Genomic DNA, 23132 nt, shown 5'->3' with positions numbered 1-23132 from the left:
TTTGATCGGTCAGGCAGCTGTTCTAATTGGTTGGTGCCTGTGCCATTCTGGGAGATAATATTTTTAATATCTCTCCTGGCCAAGACATTGGTCTTAGCATGAAAACTAATATTCTGCTTAATCTATGAAGGTTTTCTCAATTTATACTTTCCTGTTATTAAAATCAATGTTATTCTTCCTTCAATTAGTACAACTATTAAAATTTGTCAGGTACTACTTTTGTGGAAGGCATTAGGTTATGCACTTTTCTAGACCTGAAGGTATTTAATATCTTCAATGCCCTTGTGAAATTAATATCTCTCCCACTTGGTTATTAAGCTGAATCATATCAAAGAAGTCCAGAATGCTTAATATTGGTAATTTCATCCAGGCTTTCTCAACCAGGATTTCAAGAGTGAATCCCTTGTGACCCAAGGCATCCACTGATGTAATAAACTAACTTCTCTCCTATGTATCTAAAATATTACCGGTTATATATGATCTTTGGAAAAATTGAGAAAATGTTCAGATCATTCTTGGTGTTCCGTGAGAGACATCATTTGAGAAAGGCGGCAAGAATGTAATTAACAGAACTAGTATTATAGTTGAGTGGAAAACAGGCCCTCAACATATCATACAGATAATTTTATAAGCTTTAGCCCACTTATTCTCAACATAAGGGGAGGGGAGGCAAAATGAAGAGGGCAAATTAGATTCCTATGGCAGAGGAATGGGGAGGGCTTTTTTTAAGTAATAGCCTTATTTTTATTTTCTTCTGTCTTTTGGTTGGACCCCTCCATGAGCATGGCAGCCAGAGTGAATCTTTATTACTAATGGGAATGCACGGCAGTATCAGGGTAAAAAAAATTTTTTTAAGAACAATTGTGATAGATACAGATAGTTTCCAGATTTAACCTCATCTTGGTGTGTATTCCATGGTAATATGTATTTTTATGGAAAGGAAGGCATTATGAAAATTCAAACATTTGAATTCAAAATTACCTGGAGATAATAAATACCCTGATCAGACTTTCAGGTTCAAGAAAGAGAGCCCTAATGTCACAATGAGACTTCTATAAGAGCCAAGCAGAGTTTAATCAGCAGCCTATAACCACATGAGTAAATTGTCCTTAAGATATTTTCTTAATCATGTGCTATGATATATGGTATTGTGTGGAGCACAGAGCCAGGGATTTGAAGTTTTTTTTTTTTTTAAGATTTTATTTATTTATTTGACAGAGACACAGCGAGAAAGGGAACACAAGCAGGCGGAGTGGGAGAGGGAGAAGCAGGCCTCCCGCTGAGCTGGGAGCCGGATGCGGGGCTCCATCCCAGGGTCCTGGGATCATGACCTGAGCCCAGGGCTTAACGACTGAGCCACCCAAGCGCCACCCAGGCACCACCCAGGAGCCCCCAGGGATTTGAAGTGTAAAGCTGAGTTCCACAGTTTAGGACTTTGAGGCCAAGGCAAACCATACATTTCCCCTCTGAGCTCTAGTTTCCTGATTCATACATGGTTCGGAATAACTAGCCTATAGCATCGTTGTGCGGATGCGGAGGACTGTCATCTAGGGTTACTCAGTAAGTGGGGCCACACTGATCAGGCAAAAAGGAGCAGGAATTAACCAAGAATTTCTTAAAATCAGGTGTTGGAACAAGATCAAGAATAACCTTATATTTCTTTTCAAGTTAGTCTAAACAAGTTGAGTCACTTTGCAGAAGTTCAGTGCATACTCAATTTCCTATAGACAGTTTGATATTAATACTTACCCCTCCAACTCTTTCAAAGTGGTCCCCATCTTTGTCAAAATCTATCAGGTGTCCATTAAATGACCAAGTAAACACGATGTCTAGTGAGTGATCATGTGTTACCTGGCAAGGCAGAACAATACTTTCTCCAACAGTGACATCCATGCTGGAAGGGGGTACCATCACCCTTGTTGGATCTGTGGGTAAAAACAAAGGCAAATCATTAACAAAGCTTGTGAGCTTGTGTGGAAGTAAATGTAGAATCCAAGAGCAGGATGAAATATTAAGTAGTTTTGCTTTATTTTTTCTTAGGCTGTGACCAGTAAACCTGTCATCTGGAAAGCTGAGCTTCAGGCCAGGAGGTCATTTTTAATATGAAAAGATGAAAACACTCATTATGTGAACCTTCACAGAGCAACAAAACTCAGCTGAGGGCACTGAGGTTAGATCTCTGAAGACACTCATGGAAGGGCCTACTTCTGACAGCCTGCTTGGAAACTGCCTCTTTAAAAAGGTTTTCATATCTCCCCAGTGTCACTAGAAAGCAGTAATTCAGTTGACTACTAACAGGAGAAATCCATGTTAATTTGAAGTTTGTTTGGCTCCCCCCTACCTTATTATAGAAGTGATAAATGTTTAGTTTGGGAAATTTAGGAAATTTAAGAAAGTTAAAAGAAGAGACCAAAAAACAAACAAAACAAAACAAAACAAATACTACTCACTCTCCTTACTGTCCAGATAAAACGTCTTTTTTCATTTTGGTTTAATTTCCCTCTGTCTTTTTGGTTTATAGTTTTTCAAGTTGTTTTGTTTTGCATTCTTATAACATGATACACATATGTTTTTCCTTTTTTCTCTAGTTAATATAATACAAGTTTATATCTTTATCCACATATTTTTATAATCTGCATAATGTACTATTAAGTTTATAATCTCAACCATTTTGAAACTAAGACATTTTAGCAAATTTTTTATAAATATAAAAATGCTGTAATGAACTCATTGACAAAATTATATATATTTGCATATGTATATTACATCTTTAAAATAAGTACTAATTCGCTTTTAAATTCACCCTTTACATTATGATTTTAATTGAAAAGGAAATGGGCTTGTTTAGCTGAGACAGTTTATAAACCCTAATCCTACATTCACATGCCAATGATCTTTTATTTTTCACTGCGATATGATTTCATAAAATGTTGTCAGAATACAACAGTGAAAAGAAATTTGAGTTAAAGATAAAGGTCATATAAATACCTAAAGAATGAAATTCTGAATTCAGCCATATTCCAGAAATTTCTCTGCACCAAACCAAATCAAACTCAACCAAGTAAACAAACCATAACAAAGAAGACAAATCAAAAGCAAACAAAACAATGAAAGAACATTGATTAATGCCCTTCTATATTCACAGGATTATATTTCAGGCTGTGGGGTATATAAATATTTATTAAGTATATCTCCTCGATTAAAATCTCAGTTGGAAATTTTGAAATGATGTCTCATAGGACATGTTTGATGGGTCTTACTTTCCAGCAATGCATACAAAAACCTCCTCTTTAAAGAGAGTATTTAAAAGAGTTTTTCTGCCCTTTTATGCAACTATGGAAAGCACACATCTCAAGTCATTAGAAAGGGAAAGTCTGTGTCCATAAACAGATTATTAGCTTGGAGTGAAATATACTTTTGCTGTTTTCCAAAACTAGGAAAAGATCATAAATGGACTGCTTGTGCTTTCAGTCATTGCCGTATGAGTGAAGTTCATGTAAAGAGAAGGTAAAAACAGGTATTCCCAGCTAAGAGATAATGGGAGGGAAAATCCTTTATTTTAAAAACTGAGGTTTTTACAAGTCACATAATCAAAAATTTGCTCTAGTGATTAACTGATCTGCAGGTATAGATACAGATTGAGATTTTTTTTAAATGAGGGAAGGAATTGAGAACAAAGCACCTTAGAATAACTTTTGCTTTTAAATTTAAATTTTCCTCATCTATAGAATGAAGACTGGAACGAATAATTCCTGGCCAAAATCATATGTGTGTATGGTTCTTATTCAGCGAGATGTTGCCTAATTCTCCTTTAACTACCTGTGTACTGATTTCACAATTCAGATTCTTATTTTAAAGAACATTCATTTGTTGATTTATCCACCAAGCGTGTAGTGTGTGTTGCATGGATGAGAGTGCCTTGGTATCCAAAGAGATATAAAAGAGAATGAGGGAATGAAAACATTCATAATAACTAGCTGAGCCCCTTACATTCCAGACACTGTGTTAATACTTTACATTTATTCTTAACAAATAGGTATTATTATCATCTCTACCTAATGGATGAGGGTAACTGATGCCTAGGACTGTTTAAAAGGAACTATCTGCTGTGCTGAGCTGCATCCTTTCATTTAGTTGAAAACATGATATCCATTCACAAATCATCCAGAGACGAAAACTAAGGGCATAATATAGCAATTTGTACTCTTGCTTATATACAGTCCACTTAAGATATTTAAATGCAGAAGAAATTCAGAGAAGGCCGTGGGGGTAAAGACAGTTTCAGAGGGTTTCACTGCAAGAGTAATGAAGTTACTGCCTTAAAAAGGTAAAAAGTAGTGATGACTTCATGCATAAAATGCTGGCTTTAACTCTAAGCCTACACATCAAGCTCCTGAGAGCAGAATCAAATGTCCAGGCTCAAGTCCTTAAAAATGTCTTGGCTTCCTATCTCCTGACAACTTTTGGGTGAGCAGCAAGGAGTTGGCACATATTCCAAAGCCTGGAGTCCTTTGCAATTCTGGCTCACATTTTTAATTGACATTTGTTTCCCGAAGAAATGTTCATTCCTTTATGCACATGTAGGGAGTGGGGACAGATCTTATTATTAGTGAACTCAGTTGCCTGTTACCCAAGAACTGGACAAGTTCCCTAAATCAAGGATTATGCTGGTCCAGTCTGTGCTGACAGCTGCTAATTCATGAACTTAGCACTTATCACTGATTCCTGTTCTGAGCCCCGAAGGAGCAAGAATCAAGGCAAAGCAAGTCATGCAGGATACACACAGCACAGAGGTCTCCTTGGGACCAGAGAAGATTAAACTAAAGAGGTTGAAACCTCATTATCTACTTAGTTTTCTGAAATTGCATGCCTGTTCAGTACTCCTGTTTTCTGTGTTGTGAATTCTGATGCTTTTTACTTGATTAATTTCCTTAAATTTGAATACAAACACTGTATACAAATAAACAGATGGCTTCCTCAAAACAAAACTGTCTCCCCTCCTTGGGTTTTAATTCATCAAGATCAGGAAGAACCTATATTTACGACTTCTGTTCTGAAGAGTCACTCCAGCTATTGTTCTGTGCATAGAACTCTCAAAGGCAATTAGGACTTGAGATGTGAATTGATGTCTGGATTTGGATGTAATTAAATACCAACAATAAATATGACCAACAACATCCCTAAACTTTTCTGCTTGTGGTTGGTTCATCCTGCAGCAAATGATAAATTCAGAACTCCAGAGGACTGATGTTAAAATGTATATATTTACCAAGTGTTTAACCCTCCTAGAATAAAATAAAAAAAATACTCATGTTCTACATTGTTTTCTATAATAGATAGAGGACAGAAAGTACACTAAGTGCTTTGTTCTCGAGGGCACGACAACCATGAGAGAGAAAGAGAGACAATTATTAACAACTCTGTTAACGATTAGGTCAACAATTTGATGCATAAATTACAATACTTATTATCCAAGTTATATTATCTTCTGACTTTGCCTATTGGTGGAAAAGCTTTCTGATCTAGGGCTTTTATTATCTATAAAAACAAGTACCTGTGGGTTCACAGGACAAGAATTCTATTTTGATTTTGCTTTCCCTATACAATACCAACCCTTCCTTTTAGTTGGTAAATACTTTCACTCACAGTGCCAAGGTATTCACTCGGTAACTATCAGGAAAGTTCTCAATGTGTGTTTCATTGCTCTTCGTTTACAGAAGGTATGCATCTCCTTTCGTTAGTGACTTTCTTTACTGTAATGGTTTTGACGATGCCTTTGAGTTAGGTTGTGTCTTCTTTTTTATATTAATTTTTAGAGATGGAACTTTGGGAAAAATGGGATTCTTCAAAAACAGGAGCTAGTCAAAGAGCTGACAGCTCACCTGAAATGGCACAAGGGGAAGTGTCCAGAGAACTATTTTAAATAGTAGTTAAATGCCACAACAAAGATGGTGGGTTAATTTTCACAATAAACCTGGAGATAGTATCCTAGGGATGAATTTTTACTCTCTGCATTGGTCCCATTTTTTGAATAAAAATAAAACCTGTGTTGGATGAACTGTATCTATCAATTATGCATAAAACATGTAAAAGGAATACCCTAAATATGAGATGAAATTCAACTTCCACAGTGATTTCAAGCTGGACCAATTCTTTCATTTAGTATGAAATGTACTAGGGATAAAGGCAAAAGACTACACTTAAAAAAAAAAAACAGCTACAAAGGTACAGGCTAGAAGACTGTATTGGCAGCTCACGTGGAAAAGACCTGAACATCTCAGTGTCAACAGGGTTTGTGAAGTTGCCCCCAAAAGCTAATGCAATCTTAAGTTGCACAAATAGCATGTGGTATTTCGTTTTAGGTAAAAATCCCATTGTATTTTGCATTAATGAGACCACAGCTTGGCTAGGAACATCTTTTGGATTCACTGGCAAATTAGTGCACCTAGGTTAGTGAAGCACATAATAAATCTGTAATGGCTAAAATAACTGAAAATGTTTGACATAAGAAAGAGAAATTATAGGAGACACAAGAGTGGTCTTCAAATATGTGAAGGGTTTATAGGCAGAAGATGAATTAAACTTACTTCGTGTCACCCAAAGTACAAGGTACAAAGAAGTGTATTTTGGCTCTGTATAAGAGAGAACTTTCCAATAATTTGACCTTTTCAACAGGGAAATGGGCTGCCTCAGGAGAATGTGAATCACTTATTCAAATAGTATTCAAGCAGAGGTGGGCACCATCAGAGAAGGTAAGTCAGGTTACACTGAAGGCCAGCCAGGCTGGATAAAGCCTATTCTCCCTCTGAAGCCTGATGCTTCCCTGACCACCCTCCTCACTGGTAATCTTTTCCTTTAGTGAAGCTTGTTCTCTTTCTTCAACATTAAGCCTGAGCATTGTCACGGACTATCATTTACATATATCCAGTTTCTCCCCTACGATCAGGTTCCTGGGAGTCAGTGACCAGATCTTACACTTTTATAATACTTGGTGCCTAGCTCTGTACCTACTCATGAGAGGTGGTTAAGGATAAGTTGATGACAATCTGGGAATGGTGGTATTGGTTAATGATAGAAATAAGACCCTGAACCGTAAAAGTGTTGTAGATTGGGAAGGTATTGTGTTACATTTCTTATTATTTACCCAGTAGAACATAAAAAAGGAGCCACCTAAGGGTTCACTCACTGTGTAAATTCTGGCTCTTCCTCTGTGTTCATTACTGACACATTAAGGATTTATTTTTTTTCTTGCTTTAAAAGAGCAATTTATTTTATTATTTTTTTATTTTTTTATTTTTTAAAGATTTTATTTATTCATTTGAGACACAAAGATACAGAGAGAGAGAGCATGAGCAGGGAGAGAGGCAGAGGGAGAGGGAGAAGCAGGCCTCCTGCCGAGCCAGGAGCCCAACGTGGGGCTCGATCCCAGGACTCCGGGATCATGACCCCAGCTGAAGGCAGACGCCCAACCATCTGAGCCACCCAGGCACCCCAAGAGCAATTTATTTTAAAAATAATTTATTTTTGAATAATTTCTTTTTTTTTTAAAGATTTTATTTATTTATTTGAGAGAGAGAGAGCACGAGAGGGAAGAGGGTCAGAGGGAGAAGCAGACTCCCTGCTGAGCAGGGAGCCCGATGCGGGACTCGATCCCGGGACTCCAGGATCATGACCTGAGCCGAAGGCAGTCGCTTAACCAACTGAGCCACCCAGGCGCCCTATTTTTGAATAATTTCAAACTTACAGAAAAGTTGCCAGGAATGTACAAAGAATTCTTTCACCTTCACACAGACCCCTCCATTGTTAATATTTTACTGCATTTGCTTCTTTTGTTCTTGCATATAATGAAGATATGTAATAAATAAACATGATATTTTCTATAATATATAATATCTACTCATTATCATTAGACTTTTTCTGAACCTTTTGAGAGCAACTGCAGACACGAGGTCTCATCACCCTTAAACATTCCAGCATGTGTTTATGCAAACAAGGTCACTTTCCTAACAACCAGCACATGACCCTCCAAATAAAGAAATCAACCCTGGTACATCATCACTTGGCAATTCAGATCCCAATCAAAATTTGCTAACTTTCTCAGTCATGTCTCTTTATATTTTAGTAGAGGACCTTATCCAGGAAAGCATGTTGAATTTATTTGTCATGCTTCTTCAGGATCCATCAAGTTAGACCATTTCTTTAGTCTTTCCCTACCTTTCAAATCCTTGACCGTTTTAAAGAGAATAGGCCTTACATTCTATAGGTTGACTCTCAACCTGGATTTATCTGATGCTGCATGACCTGATTTAGATCATGCATTCTCAGCAGGAACAAGACTGAAATGTTGTGGTGTATATTCTAAGTGCATTGGATCAGGAGCTATGTGATGTGATGTGAACTCATCTTCACACTGACTCTGGTTAAAAACCATGGTTAAAAAACCTGATCACCTGGCCACATTGGTGTCTGCATTGTTTCTTTACCTCATATTTAACATTTTCCCCCTTGTAAGTGATTAGAATTTTGTGAGGAGGTATTCTGAAATTACACCAATATTGTGACACTCATCACACCTCTACCCATCAGACTTAGGATCCATTCAATACTCCTGTTTGAAGCAACCACCCCTATGATGACTGCTGAATGACAAGTCTTTTTCCATCATTCCTCTACATGTACTGGATGACATTTTCTTTTAAGGAAGAACTTTCCTCTCTCTCTCATTCATTCATTCATTCATTCATCTATATACTCTTGGCTTCCTATTTTATTCAATGGGTTTTAATACATTACTATTGTTACTTATTTTGATGCTCAAATAGTCCCCATTTTGGCCAGTGGCAAACCTCATAAACTGGCTCCTGTGTCCTTGTGATATTTTGCTCATTTCTTGAGTGCTCCTTACTGTCTGGCCCAGTAAGATGTTCTAGGCTCATCTTACACTTCGCTGTAGTCCTAGAATCAGCAATTCCTGCAGGGAAGACTGGTTATTTTTAGCGGAGGATGGTTTTGAGAAATCAAGATGTGGACACCATGTGCTTATGATTCTAGGTCCCCTTAGTCAGAGCTAAGTGCGTGCACACATATGCACACACACATATATATGATACACATAAATATACCTCTATAATTATCTCTAGATCTTGTCTTCAAAACATTTACTCATTTCAACTCAACACCCAAAAAACAAAAATCCAATTAAAAAATGGGCAGAAGAGATGAACAGGCATTTCTTCAAAGAAGACATCTAGATGGCCAGTAGACACATGACAAGATGTTCAACATCACTCATCATCAGGGAAATGCAAATCAAAACTACAATGGGATATCACCTCACACCTGTCAGAATGCTCAAATAAAAACAAAAAACAACAAGTACTGGTGACCAAATTAAATCCAACAATATATTTTTAAAAAAATCATTCACCATGATCAAGTGGGATTTATTCGAGGGATGCAAGGGTGGTTTAATATTCACAAATCAATCAATGTGATACATCACATCAATAAGAGAAAGGAGGATAAAGACCACATGATCATTTCAATAGATGCAGAAAAAGCATTTGACAAAACACTACATCCATTCATGATAAAAACCCTCAACAAGCAGGTTTAGAGGGAACATACCTCAACATAATAAAGGCCCCACTGCTAACATCATATTCAATGGTGAAAACCTGAGTGCTTTCCCCCTAAGATCAGGAATAAGACAAGAATGTCCACTCTCACCACTTTTATTCAACATAGTACTGGAAGTCCTAGCCACAGCAATCAATCAAAAAGAATAAAAGGCATCCAACTTGGTAAGGAAAAAGTAAAACTCTGACTATTTGCAGATGACATGATACTATATATAGAAAACCCTAAAGACTCTACCAAAAAACTGCTGGAACTGATAAATGAATTCAATAAAGTCGCCGGATACAAAATCAATGTGCAGAAGTCCATTGCATTTCTATACATTAATAATGAAGCAATAGAAGGAAAAACTAAAAAAGCAATCTCATTTACAATTGCACCAAAAATAATAAAATACCTAGGAATAAACCAACCAGGGAGGTAAAGACCTGTACTCTGAAAACTATAAAACAACTGATGAAAGAAATTGAAGATGACACAAACAAATGGAAGGCTATTCCATGGTCATGGATGGGAAGAACAAATATTGTGAAAATGTCCATATTACCCAAAGAAATCTACAGATTTAATGCAATCCTTATCAAAATACCAACAGTATTTTTCACAGAACTACAACAAACAATCCCAATTTGTATGAAACCACCAAAGACTGCAAAGAGCCAAAACAATCTTGAAAAAGAAAAACAAAGCTGGAGGTATGAGAAGTCCAGATTTCAAGTTATATTACAAAGCTGTAATAATCATAACAGTATGATATTGGCACAAAAATAGACACACTGATCAACAGAACAGGATAGAAAGCCCAGAAACAAACCCTTGATTATATGGTCAATTAATCCTTGACAAAAGAGTCAAGAATACACTGTGGGAAAAGGTCTCTAACAAATGGTGCTGGGAAAACTAAACAGCTACATGCAAAAGAACAAAACTGGACCAGTTTCTTACACCATATACAAAAATAATCTCAAAGTGAGTTGAAGATATCAGTGTAAGACCTGAAACCATAAAAATCCTAGAAGAGAGCATAGGCAGTCATTTCTTTCACATCTGCTGTAACAACATTTTTCTAGATATGTCTCCTGAAGCAAAGGAAATAAAAGGAACACTAAGCTATGGGGACTACATCAAAATAAAAAAGCTTCTGCACAGTGAAGGAAACAATCAATAAAACTAAAAGGCAACCTACTGAATGGGAGAAGGTATTTGCAAATGACATATCTGATAAAGGGTTAGTATTCAAAATATATAAAGAACTTATCAAACTCAACACCCAAAAAACAACCCAGCTAAGAAATGAGCAGAAGACATGAACATACACTTCTACGAAGAAGACATCCAGATGGCCAACAGACACATGAAAAGACGCTAGACATCACTCATCATCAGGGAAATGCAAATCAAAACTACAATGAGATAGTATTGTAGTTTTGTATCTGACACCTCACACCTGTCAGAATGACTAAAATCAAAACAAGAAACAGCATGTGTTGGTGAGGATGTGGGAAAAAGGAACCCTAGTGCACTGATAGTGGGAATGCAAACTGGTGCAGCCACCGTGGAAAAGAGTATGGAGTTTCCTCGAAAAGTTAAAAATAGAACTACCCTATGATTCAGCAATGGCACTATTGGGTATTTACTAAAAAAATACAAAAACTCTAATTCAAAGGGATATATGCACCCCTATGTTTATTGCAGCATTATTTATTATAGCCAAATTATGGAAGCAGCCCAAATCTCCACTGATAGATGAATGGATAAAGAAAATGTGGTAAATACACACACACACACACACACATACACACACACACACACACACACACTCACACAATGGAATATTATTCAGCCGTAAAAAAGAATGAAATCTTGCCATTTGCAACAACATGGATGGAGCTAGAGAGAGATTTCACTTAATGCTAAGTGAAATAAGTCAGTCAGAGGAAGACAAATACCGTAAGATTTCACTCATATATGGAATTTAAGAAACAAAACAAATGGGGGTGCCTGGGTGGCTCAGTTGGTTGAGTGTCTGACTCTTGATTTCGGCTCAGGTCATGATCTCAGTCATGAGATCGAGCCCCACATTGGTTCCTCGTTCAGTGGGGCATCTGCTTGGGATTCTTCTCTGCCTCTCCCCTGCCTCGCGCACACTCTCTCCCTCAAATAAATAAATACATGAATCTTTAAAAAAAAATAGAAACAAAACAAATGCACAAAGGAGAAAGAAAAAGAGAAGAGACAAACCAAGAAACAGACTCTTAACTATAGAGAACAAGCTGATAGAGTTTGTTCCAGAGGGGCAGTGCATGGGGGCGATGGGTGAAACAGGTGAAAGGGTTTAAGACTACACTTATCCTGATGAGCACTGAGTAATGTATAGGGTTGCTGAATCACTCTATTGTACACCTGAAACTAATGTAAAACTGTATGTTAACTATACTGGACTCAAAATTAAAAAAATAAAAATAAAACAAAAAAATTTACTTATTTGCTTAATCAACTTATTTTTTGCTTAGTCTAACCAATTGACAACCTTGTCAACTGACGCCTCTGCCCACCACCTCTGCACCCGCACTCAACTATCCCATGTCCTAGGATTCTGGGCCCATAGACCCACGCCTCATGACAGCTCTCCAACCCACCTCACTATCCTGTATCCTCAGCTACTATGCTGACTCCAACGTGCTGGGAAGGGAAGGGATATAGGAAAGTAAGAGAATGGAATGGAAGGGAAGATGGGACTTAGATTGTTTTAATATTGAAAACGTAAAATTTAAAAATGAGTATACTGCAGAAAAACAAAATAAAAAAGATGTCCAACTCAAATTCCAGAGCATATGTTACTTAAAAATTAAAGGTTTATGCTACTACGTAGAAGATGAATAGATACAGGGAATGTATTACTTTACAAAAATTGAAACACCGAGCTTCCTCCTTTCACACCAGGGTGAAATAAATTTTGAGTCAATACGTTCATAAAATACCTAATATCAGGAACACAGCATTACTCAAATTGTATTAAGCTTTTAGAGAATGATTTGTCATTAAATAGAAGAGATTAATATTCCAATTATTCTTTTCAGCTAGGTCACTAGGGTCTGCCTTTTAAAACAGCTACCGAGGGGCCCTGGGTGGCTCAGTCATTAAGTGGCTGCCTTTGGCTCAGGTCATGATCCTGGGGTCCTGGGATTGAGACCCCGCGTTGGGCTCCCTGCTCGGCAGGGAGCCTGCTTCTCCCTCTCCCACTCCCCCTGCTTGTGTCCCTCTCTAGCTGTATCTCTCTGTCAAATAAATAAAATCTTAAAATAAATAAATAAAACAGCTACCAAAACAAACAACCAACATAGTTTCCAGTTTGTCCACCGCTCCCCCCAGTTGCTTTTCAGCCCTGAGTCCCTTCTGTCAGGAAGTTAGGTGGGAAGTGGAGAGTGAGTGATGGAGTAGGTGAGGTTACCCTTGAGAAATCTATACTACTTAGCTACAAGTCTCTTCCAGATTGTTCTATTATTGCTACTTTTGAGGGTTTGAAATTCTTCTCTTGTACTCGCTGATTTTCTTTTAAGGTGACACTGTCTTTGTAATTTTGGTTTGGAAATTATATCTCACAAAGGAGTTTTTTTTCCTCCTCATGAGCATTCTTCCCTGTTGTGTGGTTGTAAAGCCTTAAATCAGGTTACATGAGGAATTTGGGATTTACATCCCATAGGGTAGCAAAATATAGGGCATTCTGCTGTATACTGTAGAGACCTGGCCTTTGTTTCCTTGGGTGGCCTTGCTGCCCACTCTGGCCATAGTTAAATTCCTTTTAAAGTTCTCAAATCGGGATAGAGGTTTTTTTTCCCCCCAAGTTTCCTGGCAAGGAGCTGAGATCCAGGCCCTGACTTTAGGCATGGACAGCTTTCACTGCCCAAATATGCTGATGAAATAATATACATTCAGTGTATCATCATCTAGATAACATCAGGCATCTACATATTTGGTATTTGTTTCTGAGTCTCCATTTTGGTTATAAATTATTACTCCCTTGGAAATTCTTTAGATGTGTGATTTCTTTCAGACACTTATTTCCCATTAAGATTTGTTTTCTCGTGAGCAGCTATGTCTGCAAATGGAAAATTTTAAAAATCTTAAAACAAACACAGGCTATTTTTCTCTTTATCTTACCTCTCTGATAACACAATTAAAATACGGGTTTGTGTATGTAGAAGGGAAAGGGAACCATTTGAAAAAAAACAACAACAATGATTTTATCTTGGCTGAAGACAAGGAAATCTGCCCTTTTTAGATGGTGGAAAAAACACACCAATGGCACAGGGCACTTTCATGCGTCAAGGTTCTTAATTGATTCATGCCAAGAAATACTGCCACATGGTACTATGACCTGGTTCTTTGAACAAGTTTGCGACTTGACAAATGACATCAGAAGAAAACACAAGGCAAATTCTGACCCCAGTCAGACTGAGCACAAACGGGAGCCTTCTGTAAAGCAATTTACAAATCACCCCTGAGCAGAATGCTTACCGATCTATTTTCAAGGACTAGGGAAAAAAATACAAAGCAGAGCTGTTTAATAAGCTTGACTGCCACAAATGGAAACTGCTATGCACAAGCCAAACGGGGTGGCCAAGTATAGGTACTTGGGAGGTGAGCAGCCAAATGATAATCAAAGCTATGAGATGTGTCACAGAGAGCACCTACTTAATTACGAAGACTGTTCTAATGACACCAGATGCTCTTGGTTGCCTTTCAGTTCTCCAAATCAGTTACAACCATTAATTATGAGTTTCTGTTTTGTCTTGTTTTGTTTTTCAATGAGGCAGTTACAGTATGTCTTAAAATCATTCATGGTCAATCCATGTGCTCTTATTTTCACCTGCCACCAGGGAAAGCAAATCTCTGGGTTTGGGATTTGTGCCATGTTTTAGTAGCTGGGTTTCTCAGCTAGGATGTCTTTCCAAATGGGAAGAATTTTCTGCAGTTGTCTAAGCTTCCTCTACGAATAAGGATACTCCTCAAGCAAAGCAGCAAGCCGTAACAAAGGAGGGGGGTATGCTAAATTTACCCTGTCACATTTTCTTTGTGAAGCTTTCTTTAGGATTGAAAAGAAATGATCTAAACAGACTCTTGGAAAAGATTTTCATTGACAAATAAACTATATGTTCAAGCTAAGGTATAATTAAAATTACACTATGCCTTTTTTGTTTTTCTGTAACAGCAGTTAAAAAAGGAATGATAAATTGGAACCACAGGTTATCTTTTAACCATGGAGAAACATTCTCATCAAATAATAATTAGAATTCTTTCTGTTGGAGAAGGAGGGATTACAGGCCTGTTTCCTTCAGCTACTGTACATGAGTAACTCTCCCTTATGAGTCACTGGCCAAAAGGGTCCCAAAGAAATCCGATTAGTGTCAGTGAAATAAAGTAAATTGTATCATTGAAATGCATAAGAATGGCATAATAAGGTCTTTGCTGATTAAAGGTATACATTATTGCACCTGATGGACATCTGGCTGTATCTAATGATACAAGGTAAGAGAATATTTAAACTACAAAAGAAATGTACACCTTGAGGCAAGGACAATGAATTCCACGGATAGTGCCTCCCATCGTCACTACGTGCAAAGTAACGACCAAGTGCCATTCATGCAGCTTGCTAGGCGGAGAAGGATTAGTTAGTATCTGGTCAGTAGGTGGTGCTGAATCCTCAGCAGAAGAAGAAAGCATCCCTCCTTTCTGTTTATCCCGCTCCTGTCAGCAATTTTCTACATGTTTTCAAATTCCTCAGTTTAAGGACTCTGCATCTTGGGAAAGAGGCAGTAATTCTCATATTTTAAAGCCGTGTTTCTTTGTTTGCTTATAGATTTGAGAAAAGGTCACTAAGGAGCATATGAAGCTTAAAAACGGAGGGTATTACTATCTTTGTAGACATTATTAGTGAGCCTCCCTTTATTCGATGCAGGAGGGATTGATTTATAAAGCTTTCTTCAAAACAAAAGCAAACAACTCCACCTACCCTACTAGTCTGGGTCACTACTGACTAGCTTGTTTGGGGGCTTGTCTATAGTTCTAACTGGATTTTTTTCCTGAAACACTCTTCAGGATGGATAACTATTAATAGCTACTAGGCCCCTTCAATTGTTGAAATGCCCTGCACATGGCAGTTAAGACATCATTCATTTAGCTAATAAAGATTCTTTTTCTGTTGCAGTGCATGCTTCATTCAGAGTGTGATCTGTATACACATTCAATGAAACTTAAAGAAAGAACAATGAAAACTAGGAGAGTCCTCAATCAGATTTTGTTAGTACACTTCATTTTGAGGAAAAGGAGGCAAATAGCTGGAAAACACATTCTTCTGGGAAGAACTACTTTCTGAGGGTGGATTTGAGGGTCACTGCACATTTGGTCCAATCTTCCACACCAGAGATAGGGAAACTTTTTTTTCTATTGAGAGTTGCTGACCCAAAGAGAAAAAAAAATCAACTGAGGGTCAGAGAAGTATAAAGCTACTTGTTTTATTTTTAGAGAGGTGTTTAGAACTTTTCATGCCTTTTAAATTAGGCACAGGGAACATACACATCTAAACATGTATCCACTAATTTAAAACTTAGACCTAATCTATGTAAAAATAGTGGGGTGGGGTGGGGGAGAATGGGAAAGCAGAGATGTGGCAAAGAGGAGATGGAAATACAGAGAAACGGAATAAGAAAGACACAGGCAGAGAGCCGCAGAGTCCTGTGCTCCATAAACACACACAAAAAAGAGATCACACGCTAAATAAAGGACACTCACACCAAAAGGAAGGCACACAGTCACAAAAGAATTCTGGGAAAGTGAAAAGGCATCCTTTTGTGGAGCAACATTCCATCTTGTGTATTTTAGGATTTTAAAATAGAAAACCTTTGCTGGAAGAGCTGCATCAGTGTAAATAGTCATTTTCAGGTAAGTTGCATCTTGGTACTTCCACCTAAAGTCAGAGTGCTAGTCTGACCCTTAGTCCTACATTTTCTTCATCTTTACTGACTCTCCTCTACAATAACAGCTGGGCTTTGCCATGATTAGTGAAGTGATGTAGTGCTAATATTGTCTAAAAATAATGAGTGAAGATCACCATTTAAAAATTGGTCAGATGCTTTAGAAAGGGATTTATTAAAGGCAAAAAGAAAAACAATTTTCTGGCTAGGCCTTGGTTAACTGAAAAAAGCAAAAAACCAAAAAATACTACTTCTTCATTCCGGAAACGTGTTACTTGAATTAAACACACAAAAACCCCTAGGGGTATATGTGTGTGTTTGTGTGTGTATGTGTGTATGTATCCAAATGTCTGTTTTTCAATAAATCTTTTCAAACTTTACAGGGAATGTACTCACATCCTACATTACCCATTAGAATCTAACAGCTCACAATTAGGGAAAATAGTGAGACAAGACTCCAGCCTAGGTTATAACAAGTATGTATACATTGCTTGCATGGCTCATGCCAAGGCCTTAGGGTGTGTCTCTGAGCTGTGCTGCAAGAGTGAACATAGTTTTGCAAATGCTGCAGCATCACATAGACCAATGCTCACGGAGAGATATGTAAGAAAAGTCAATTCATTTATTTGAGCAAGCAGGCGAGATATACAAGGCACATGGCCCTTTGCAATTGTAGATCATTCCTCAGTTTCTCATTTGTTTCTACAATTCTCTTCTAACTTAAGATAGGCCCCCAGTGGGAGTTGTTTCTGCATTAGGTAGGGAAGCAAATAGGCTCAAAGAGATCATCTTGCATTCGGCTACCATATTAGGACCAGCTCTTGTTGTACAAGTCTAGAGACTACCATTCACACAGTGAATGGTGTTCACTTGGACAACACAGCAGCCAGAAGAACACTGCCATTTTCATCCAGGGTAAACACTTCCAAACCATGCTGCAGGACCAGAAATAAGCTGGGTACTCAGTTCACCGGAAATAAGCCCAGACCCAGAGCTCATCTCAAAAATGGTGGCTGGGATTTACTTCTCACCGAGTAAATGACATTTCTTTTAGTGATGCATTGATGTTGGACAGAGGTTTTGCTAAAAATGCCATCATGATGAAATGTATAAAATAATCTATGTACTGTCTTAAAAACCGAGTTTCCAGGTTTGGCCAGATAGCACTGACTGGGTTTGTAACCACCAAGATGTCCTTTGACGTCTCTCAGCTGTAGGTCTCTCATCTGTACTTTGGAAGTGATGGTATTTGGCATCCCAGGAAGATTATGAAATTCAGACTGGGTCAATGGATTTTAACATGCTTCATAAACCACAAAATACTACCCAAGTGTGAGATGCTATTATTACTGTTACTAGTTACTATTGATGCCAAAGATTTGCTTGGGAAAAAAAGGAAAAGGAGACTTATTTTGAGGATAAGAAGAGGGTGACATTCTAAGGGAAAAAGCTCACTGTAGTAAGTCATAGCTCCAAGACAGCTGTTGTCTGCTTAATAAAAGCCAGTGAAGATGACAAAGTAATTTCTGGTTCAAGAATGAATGCTCAAGTACAGGAGTTTATGTTTGGTTGCCAGATGCTTCAAGCTAGCAGCTAAATCCAAAGACACTAAAGACACTTCATGCACCAACAATATCCTGTCTTCTCGAGTCAGAGGACTGCATAGATGTGCATTCCAAAAGGAAAGGATGTCACTGGAAAATTACCCAGGAGGAGGAGTAATTGTGAAACTGATCAGAAAGGTGGCAAACACAAAAAGAATCATTAAACCACTAGCTACAAAAGAAGGTAAAACATGAATAGAGAAAATATAGCCTCTGTAGTGTTGGGTGATAAAAAGAGACAACACTGGGGCACCTGGGTGGCTCAGTCGTTAGGTGTCTGCCTTTGGCTCGGGATGTAGTCCCAAATCCTGGGATCGGGCCCCGCATCAGTCTCCCTGCTCCGCGGGAAGCCTGTTTTTCCCTCTCCCCCTCCCTGTCCCGTGTTCCCTCTCTCACTGTCTCTCTCTCTCTGTCAAAAAATAAATAAAAAATCTTAAAAAAACAAAACAAACAGACAACGCTGCTGTTTGCTAATGACCAAGATGACCATTCCTCTTGGCGCTGGAAGAGGTTACATTCATTTATGATTTTTGGAGATCTGTCAATGGAGTACTTAATGTAGGTGATTTATTTTTTATTTTTTAATTTTTTAAAGATTTTATTTATTTATTTGAGAGAGAGAGAATGAGAGATAGAGATCATGAGAGGGAAGAGGGTCAGAGGGAGAAGCAGACTCCCTGCTGAGCAGGGAGCCCGATGTGGGACTCGATCCTGGGACTCCAGGATCATGACCTGAGCCGAAGGCAGTCGCTTAACCAACTGAGCCACCCAGGCGCCCAATGTAGGTGATTTAAAAGGAAGTATTAAAATGTTTACCTTTATTACGCTAACCAAGGGTTAAGGTTGCTGTACATTTATCATGGTGGTTAAGTAGTCTGCCTATTAAGCATTTTTCCTTTTGTTTTGTGGTTACCTAATAGACGATTTATATGAGGAGAAAAAACAGGGAACAAGGAGATTTCCTCTGAATGCCTAGTTCTGTTAGATTGTAATTATCATTTCAAGTTCTTGGTGAAATGGTGCTGATACCACGATGGCCAGCCATCAATGAACTCTACCATTATTATCATCATTGCAGCTTACAGATGTTATGTATTTGCCATGTGCCAGGATCTTTGCTAAATACCTGTGTTTATGACCTCACGGAAATGTAAGCACTGTGAGGGCAGAGAACATGTCTTTCTTGTTCAGCGTCGATACCTTATGTATAGTGTAGTTACTGATGCAATAGATGCTCAATAAATATCTGTAGGATGGATGTCACCAGCAGTGAAACTTTACCACCCTATGATATAGGTATCATTATTATCACCATCTAATAAAAGATGTAGCCAATGCTCCCTTAAGGAGCCTAAATATATTTGCCAAGGTCACAGACTTCATGGGAGGGAGAAAATAAATATTCAACCCCAAGTCTGGTTGATTGTAAAGTACTATAAGTTACTGATTTCTATTCCAATATGACTGACTGCAGCTCACTGCTTGCTTTAATTCATTGTGAAAGAGGTGTTTGGGTGGCTGCCAATGTTTAGGTATAAATGAGCTTTGCCTAATTTTCTTTTTATTATGATAGAATGTGACATGATGTGTTGGAACCAGAGGTACTTGTAGGACTCGAGACTTAGGAAGAGGGAGAAAAGAAAAAAAAGGGGGGGAATCCAATGGATTCCCAGCTTGATAAGGTAAGAAAAGAATTCAAGAGAAGAATGACAAGAAGCAGGTCTGGGAAAGCCATAAAGGAATCATCAGACTTTATTACCAAAGGCTCCCAAAGGTAGTAATGTTTTGGTTATTTATGGAACATAGCTCCATAAATGAAGGCTTAGCCCTGCTGAAGAAGAATCCAAAATACAAGTAAAAATTCCATGTAAAAAAAAATCTTTTCAAAGTATTATATACTCGAAAATTGGACCCCTTGAATGAGAGGCAGTTTTGTTTAGGGAGATTAACTATGTACAATAGAGCCTGACTTCCTGAGGTTTTTTTTTTTTTTAAGATTTTATTTATTTTTTTGTCACAGAGAGAGAGTGCAAGCAAGCGGAGGCAGAGGGAGAGGGAGAAGAAGACTCCCGACTGAGCAGGGAGCCCGATGTGGGGCTCCATCCCAGGACCCTGGGGTCATGACCTGAGCTGAAGGCAGATGCTTAACAACTGAGCCACCCAGGCACCCCGGACTTCCTGAATTTTAATTCTAATTCAACCACTTACTGTGTTGATCTGAGGGAGGTTACTTCATTTCTCAGTGCCTCAGTTTCCCTAGATTTAGTGGGAATAATAGCCTGTACCTCATACTTTGAGAATTAAATGAGTGAAATAATAAAGTTTGAAAACAGAGCTTGCCAAATAATAAATGTTACTTGTTACTAAAAATCTAGCAGAAACAAAGCTGCCTCCATATATCATTTAGTGTAAATGTCCAAATCCTTATAGTGGTTGACAATACTCCACCTGGTCTCAAGTGATATTTCTGTTGACAGAAATCCTAAGTAAAGGAAGCTCTTTCAGGTATACAGATGGATACCTGCACCATGCAGATGAAAACTGAAAACTGCTGTTTAGACTCTGGTAGCAAGAGGGTGCAGATTCGAGATAGGAACCTGCTCTTACAGACTAAAAAACAGTTTTTTACAGGTTAAGAAACTGAGCTGTGGAGTTAGAAATAGGGATACAAATTTTAGCTCTACCACTTACTAGCTGACTGATTATGGGGTAGGTCACTTAACTTGTAAGTCATTTAATTTGTTTCTTAACTTGTAACAGTCCTATTCTGCATGTTATACTACTAGAACATTGTAAGCGTTTGATACAAGTTAGCCCCATCATCATCATCATCATCATTTTCATGATCACATCATCATAACTGAGCACTACTGTGCCTGGGTTCACGTGACATAACTGCAGGAACTTTCAAGGAGAAACAGCTTCCCCAAACATGCAAAGACTGGGGAAGGGGAGAGCAAAATTTAGTTAGAGAAAAATGTCCGTATAAATCTTCAAAGAAGTATTGTGGGTCTCTAAGCAATGACAAATCTGCCTCAACTTTATAAGGAAGCCAAAGAAGAAACAAAATTGACAGCTAGTAAAAATGATAGCAGACGCTCCAAATAATTCACTGCTAGTGAAAGTATCATAAGGAAATTATCATCATACATAGCCATTTCTTTGCCAGAAGAGTGTACAAATTACCCAAATAAATAGCACATGTGCTTTCTTGCTCACACGCCAGGGCAACACACCAAGTTTGAAGATGATCACCAGAATGACATCAAGTCAAGAGATTATAATGCTTGTTGTATCCACATTCCAGGACCTCCATTAACTCTCTGGACATCATCAGACACTGTGAAAAATGCTGAAGACAGGACAATATGACCCTGAGCTGAGAAGATTAATAACCGGTGAATAACTAAACTAGCTCACTGATAGTTTGCTATGCTGATTTCTACAGCTATCTTAATGGATTATTTGAGTAGTTTATGGGGCAGAGCCAAAAATATACTTCATTGAGGGACATGAAAGTCCTGAGCATAGCTTAGGTTAGTGGAATCTTTGGCTTTAAAACATGAAATCTTTTTAAACTGTTGTTTTCCCCTTTTACCTTTTATTTTATAATTCTCCAGAGGCCAGAAATCACACAAGGCTAAGAACTGCTTTTGGGAATATCAGCACAAATTCCCACAGATACTATAGGATTGCTTACCTCACAGGGTCACCCCGAGGCATACTGCTTAACTTTGTACAAGTAATACATGTGGGGAGGAGGGGTACCAAGCTTCTGAGGGGCAACTCATTCTTCAAAAGGAGTCAGTAGAATTTGCCAGTAATTAAGAGATCTGGATTCCAATACAGAAGTGTACTTACATAATGATAACCATGGATCTGGAATCCCCATCATGTTAGTGGCTGGGTGTCATGCACATTCAAACTCTGTTTCTTTTACAAGCTCAGTCTAAATGATCAGCGTTATAGAGATAACAACGGTTGCAAGTGGGGCCTTAATAAATCATATAAATTACACAGGTTTTGATTTCACAGAGCCTTCCTTTTTTATGCCATTTAGGTATACAGAGCTGCACACAAATAATTCACATGCAGGGATAATTTTACAAGAATAAAATAGTAAAAACACAACAAAAATAATCCTTATGATTATGTGTCAGACATTGTCCTTGCTTCTTTCCATATATTATCCCATTTACTCTTCATAATAACTCTATTAGGATGCTGGGAACTCTTTAAAATGTCTTTAAACAGAAGTACAGGAATTTTTTTTTTTTTAAAGGCTTAAGCCCATAAGAGAGAATAGTTGGGAGGCATAACCATTAAAACTGGGGATGTTGGGAAGAAAGTATGCAGTTAACAGACAAGAAGCACTGAATCCTGAGCCAGCAGTAGGAAAACACAAGAAGCAGATGGCCTTACTCTTTAGAATATTCCTCAAAGATTCAGGAATTGGTTGCATGAGGTACCACGGGAAGTACAGGACACAGAGCACTGGATGAATGTCTTTTAGAATCAATTAAGTCTCCAGATCTTCTTTATTCTGTGCAGCCAGGTGATTAACCCTCCTTACCCCAGAAGTATACTGGGATTTTTCTCTCCAAGAAGATAACAGAGAAAGGTCTCTGGGCTAGAGGACACAGGTTCAAGGGAGGGTAGCAGGGATTTTGTAAATATTTATATAGGGAAGGATGCGATTCCCAACTCACGTGTCAATGTGGCTTCTAGAACACTGGCAGTGAGATCTTTGCTCTCAAGAAGGAGATTAATACTCTTTCTCTGGGGTCTGTGATCAACCCAAAAAGAAAAACCTAAAAATACTGACATTGTGTGCGTGTGTGTGTATATGTGTGTGTGTTTGTGCGTGTGTGTTGGGGGGATTCCCAAAGGAAATGCCTTAGTCATATTGACTGCA

General features: G+C 38.1%; 1 protein-coding gene across 2 annotated transcripts in view; it reads right to left on the bottom strand.

Annotated features, from left to right (window-relative positions):
• Window positions 1-23132, bottom strand: part of CNTN4 (contactin 4) — a 987359-nt gene that overhangs the window by 24781 nt on the left and 939446 nt on the right. For both annotated transcript variants that reach the window (XM_027586928.2, XM_027586926.2), the window contains exon 15: window positions 1750-1925. In XM_027586928.2, the coding sequence (XP_027442729.2) occupies window positions 1750-1925 (176 nt within the window). The remainder of the gene's footprint in view (window positions 1-1749; window positions 1926-23132) is intronic.

The sequence above is a fragment of the Zalophus californianus genome, chromosome 1, assembly GCF_009762305.2.
Source record: "Zalophus californianus isolate mZalCal1 chromosome 1, mZalCal1.pri.v2, whole genome shotgun sequence".
In the NCBI taxonomy this organism is placed as follows: Eukaryota; Metazoa; Chordata; class Mammalia; order Carnivora; family Otariidae; genus Zalophus; species Zalophus californianus.
The sequence above is the reverse complement of the archived record's forward strand: the minus strand, read 5'-3'. Positions and strand labels throughout refer to the sequence as shown.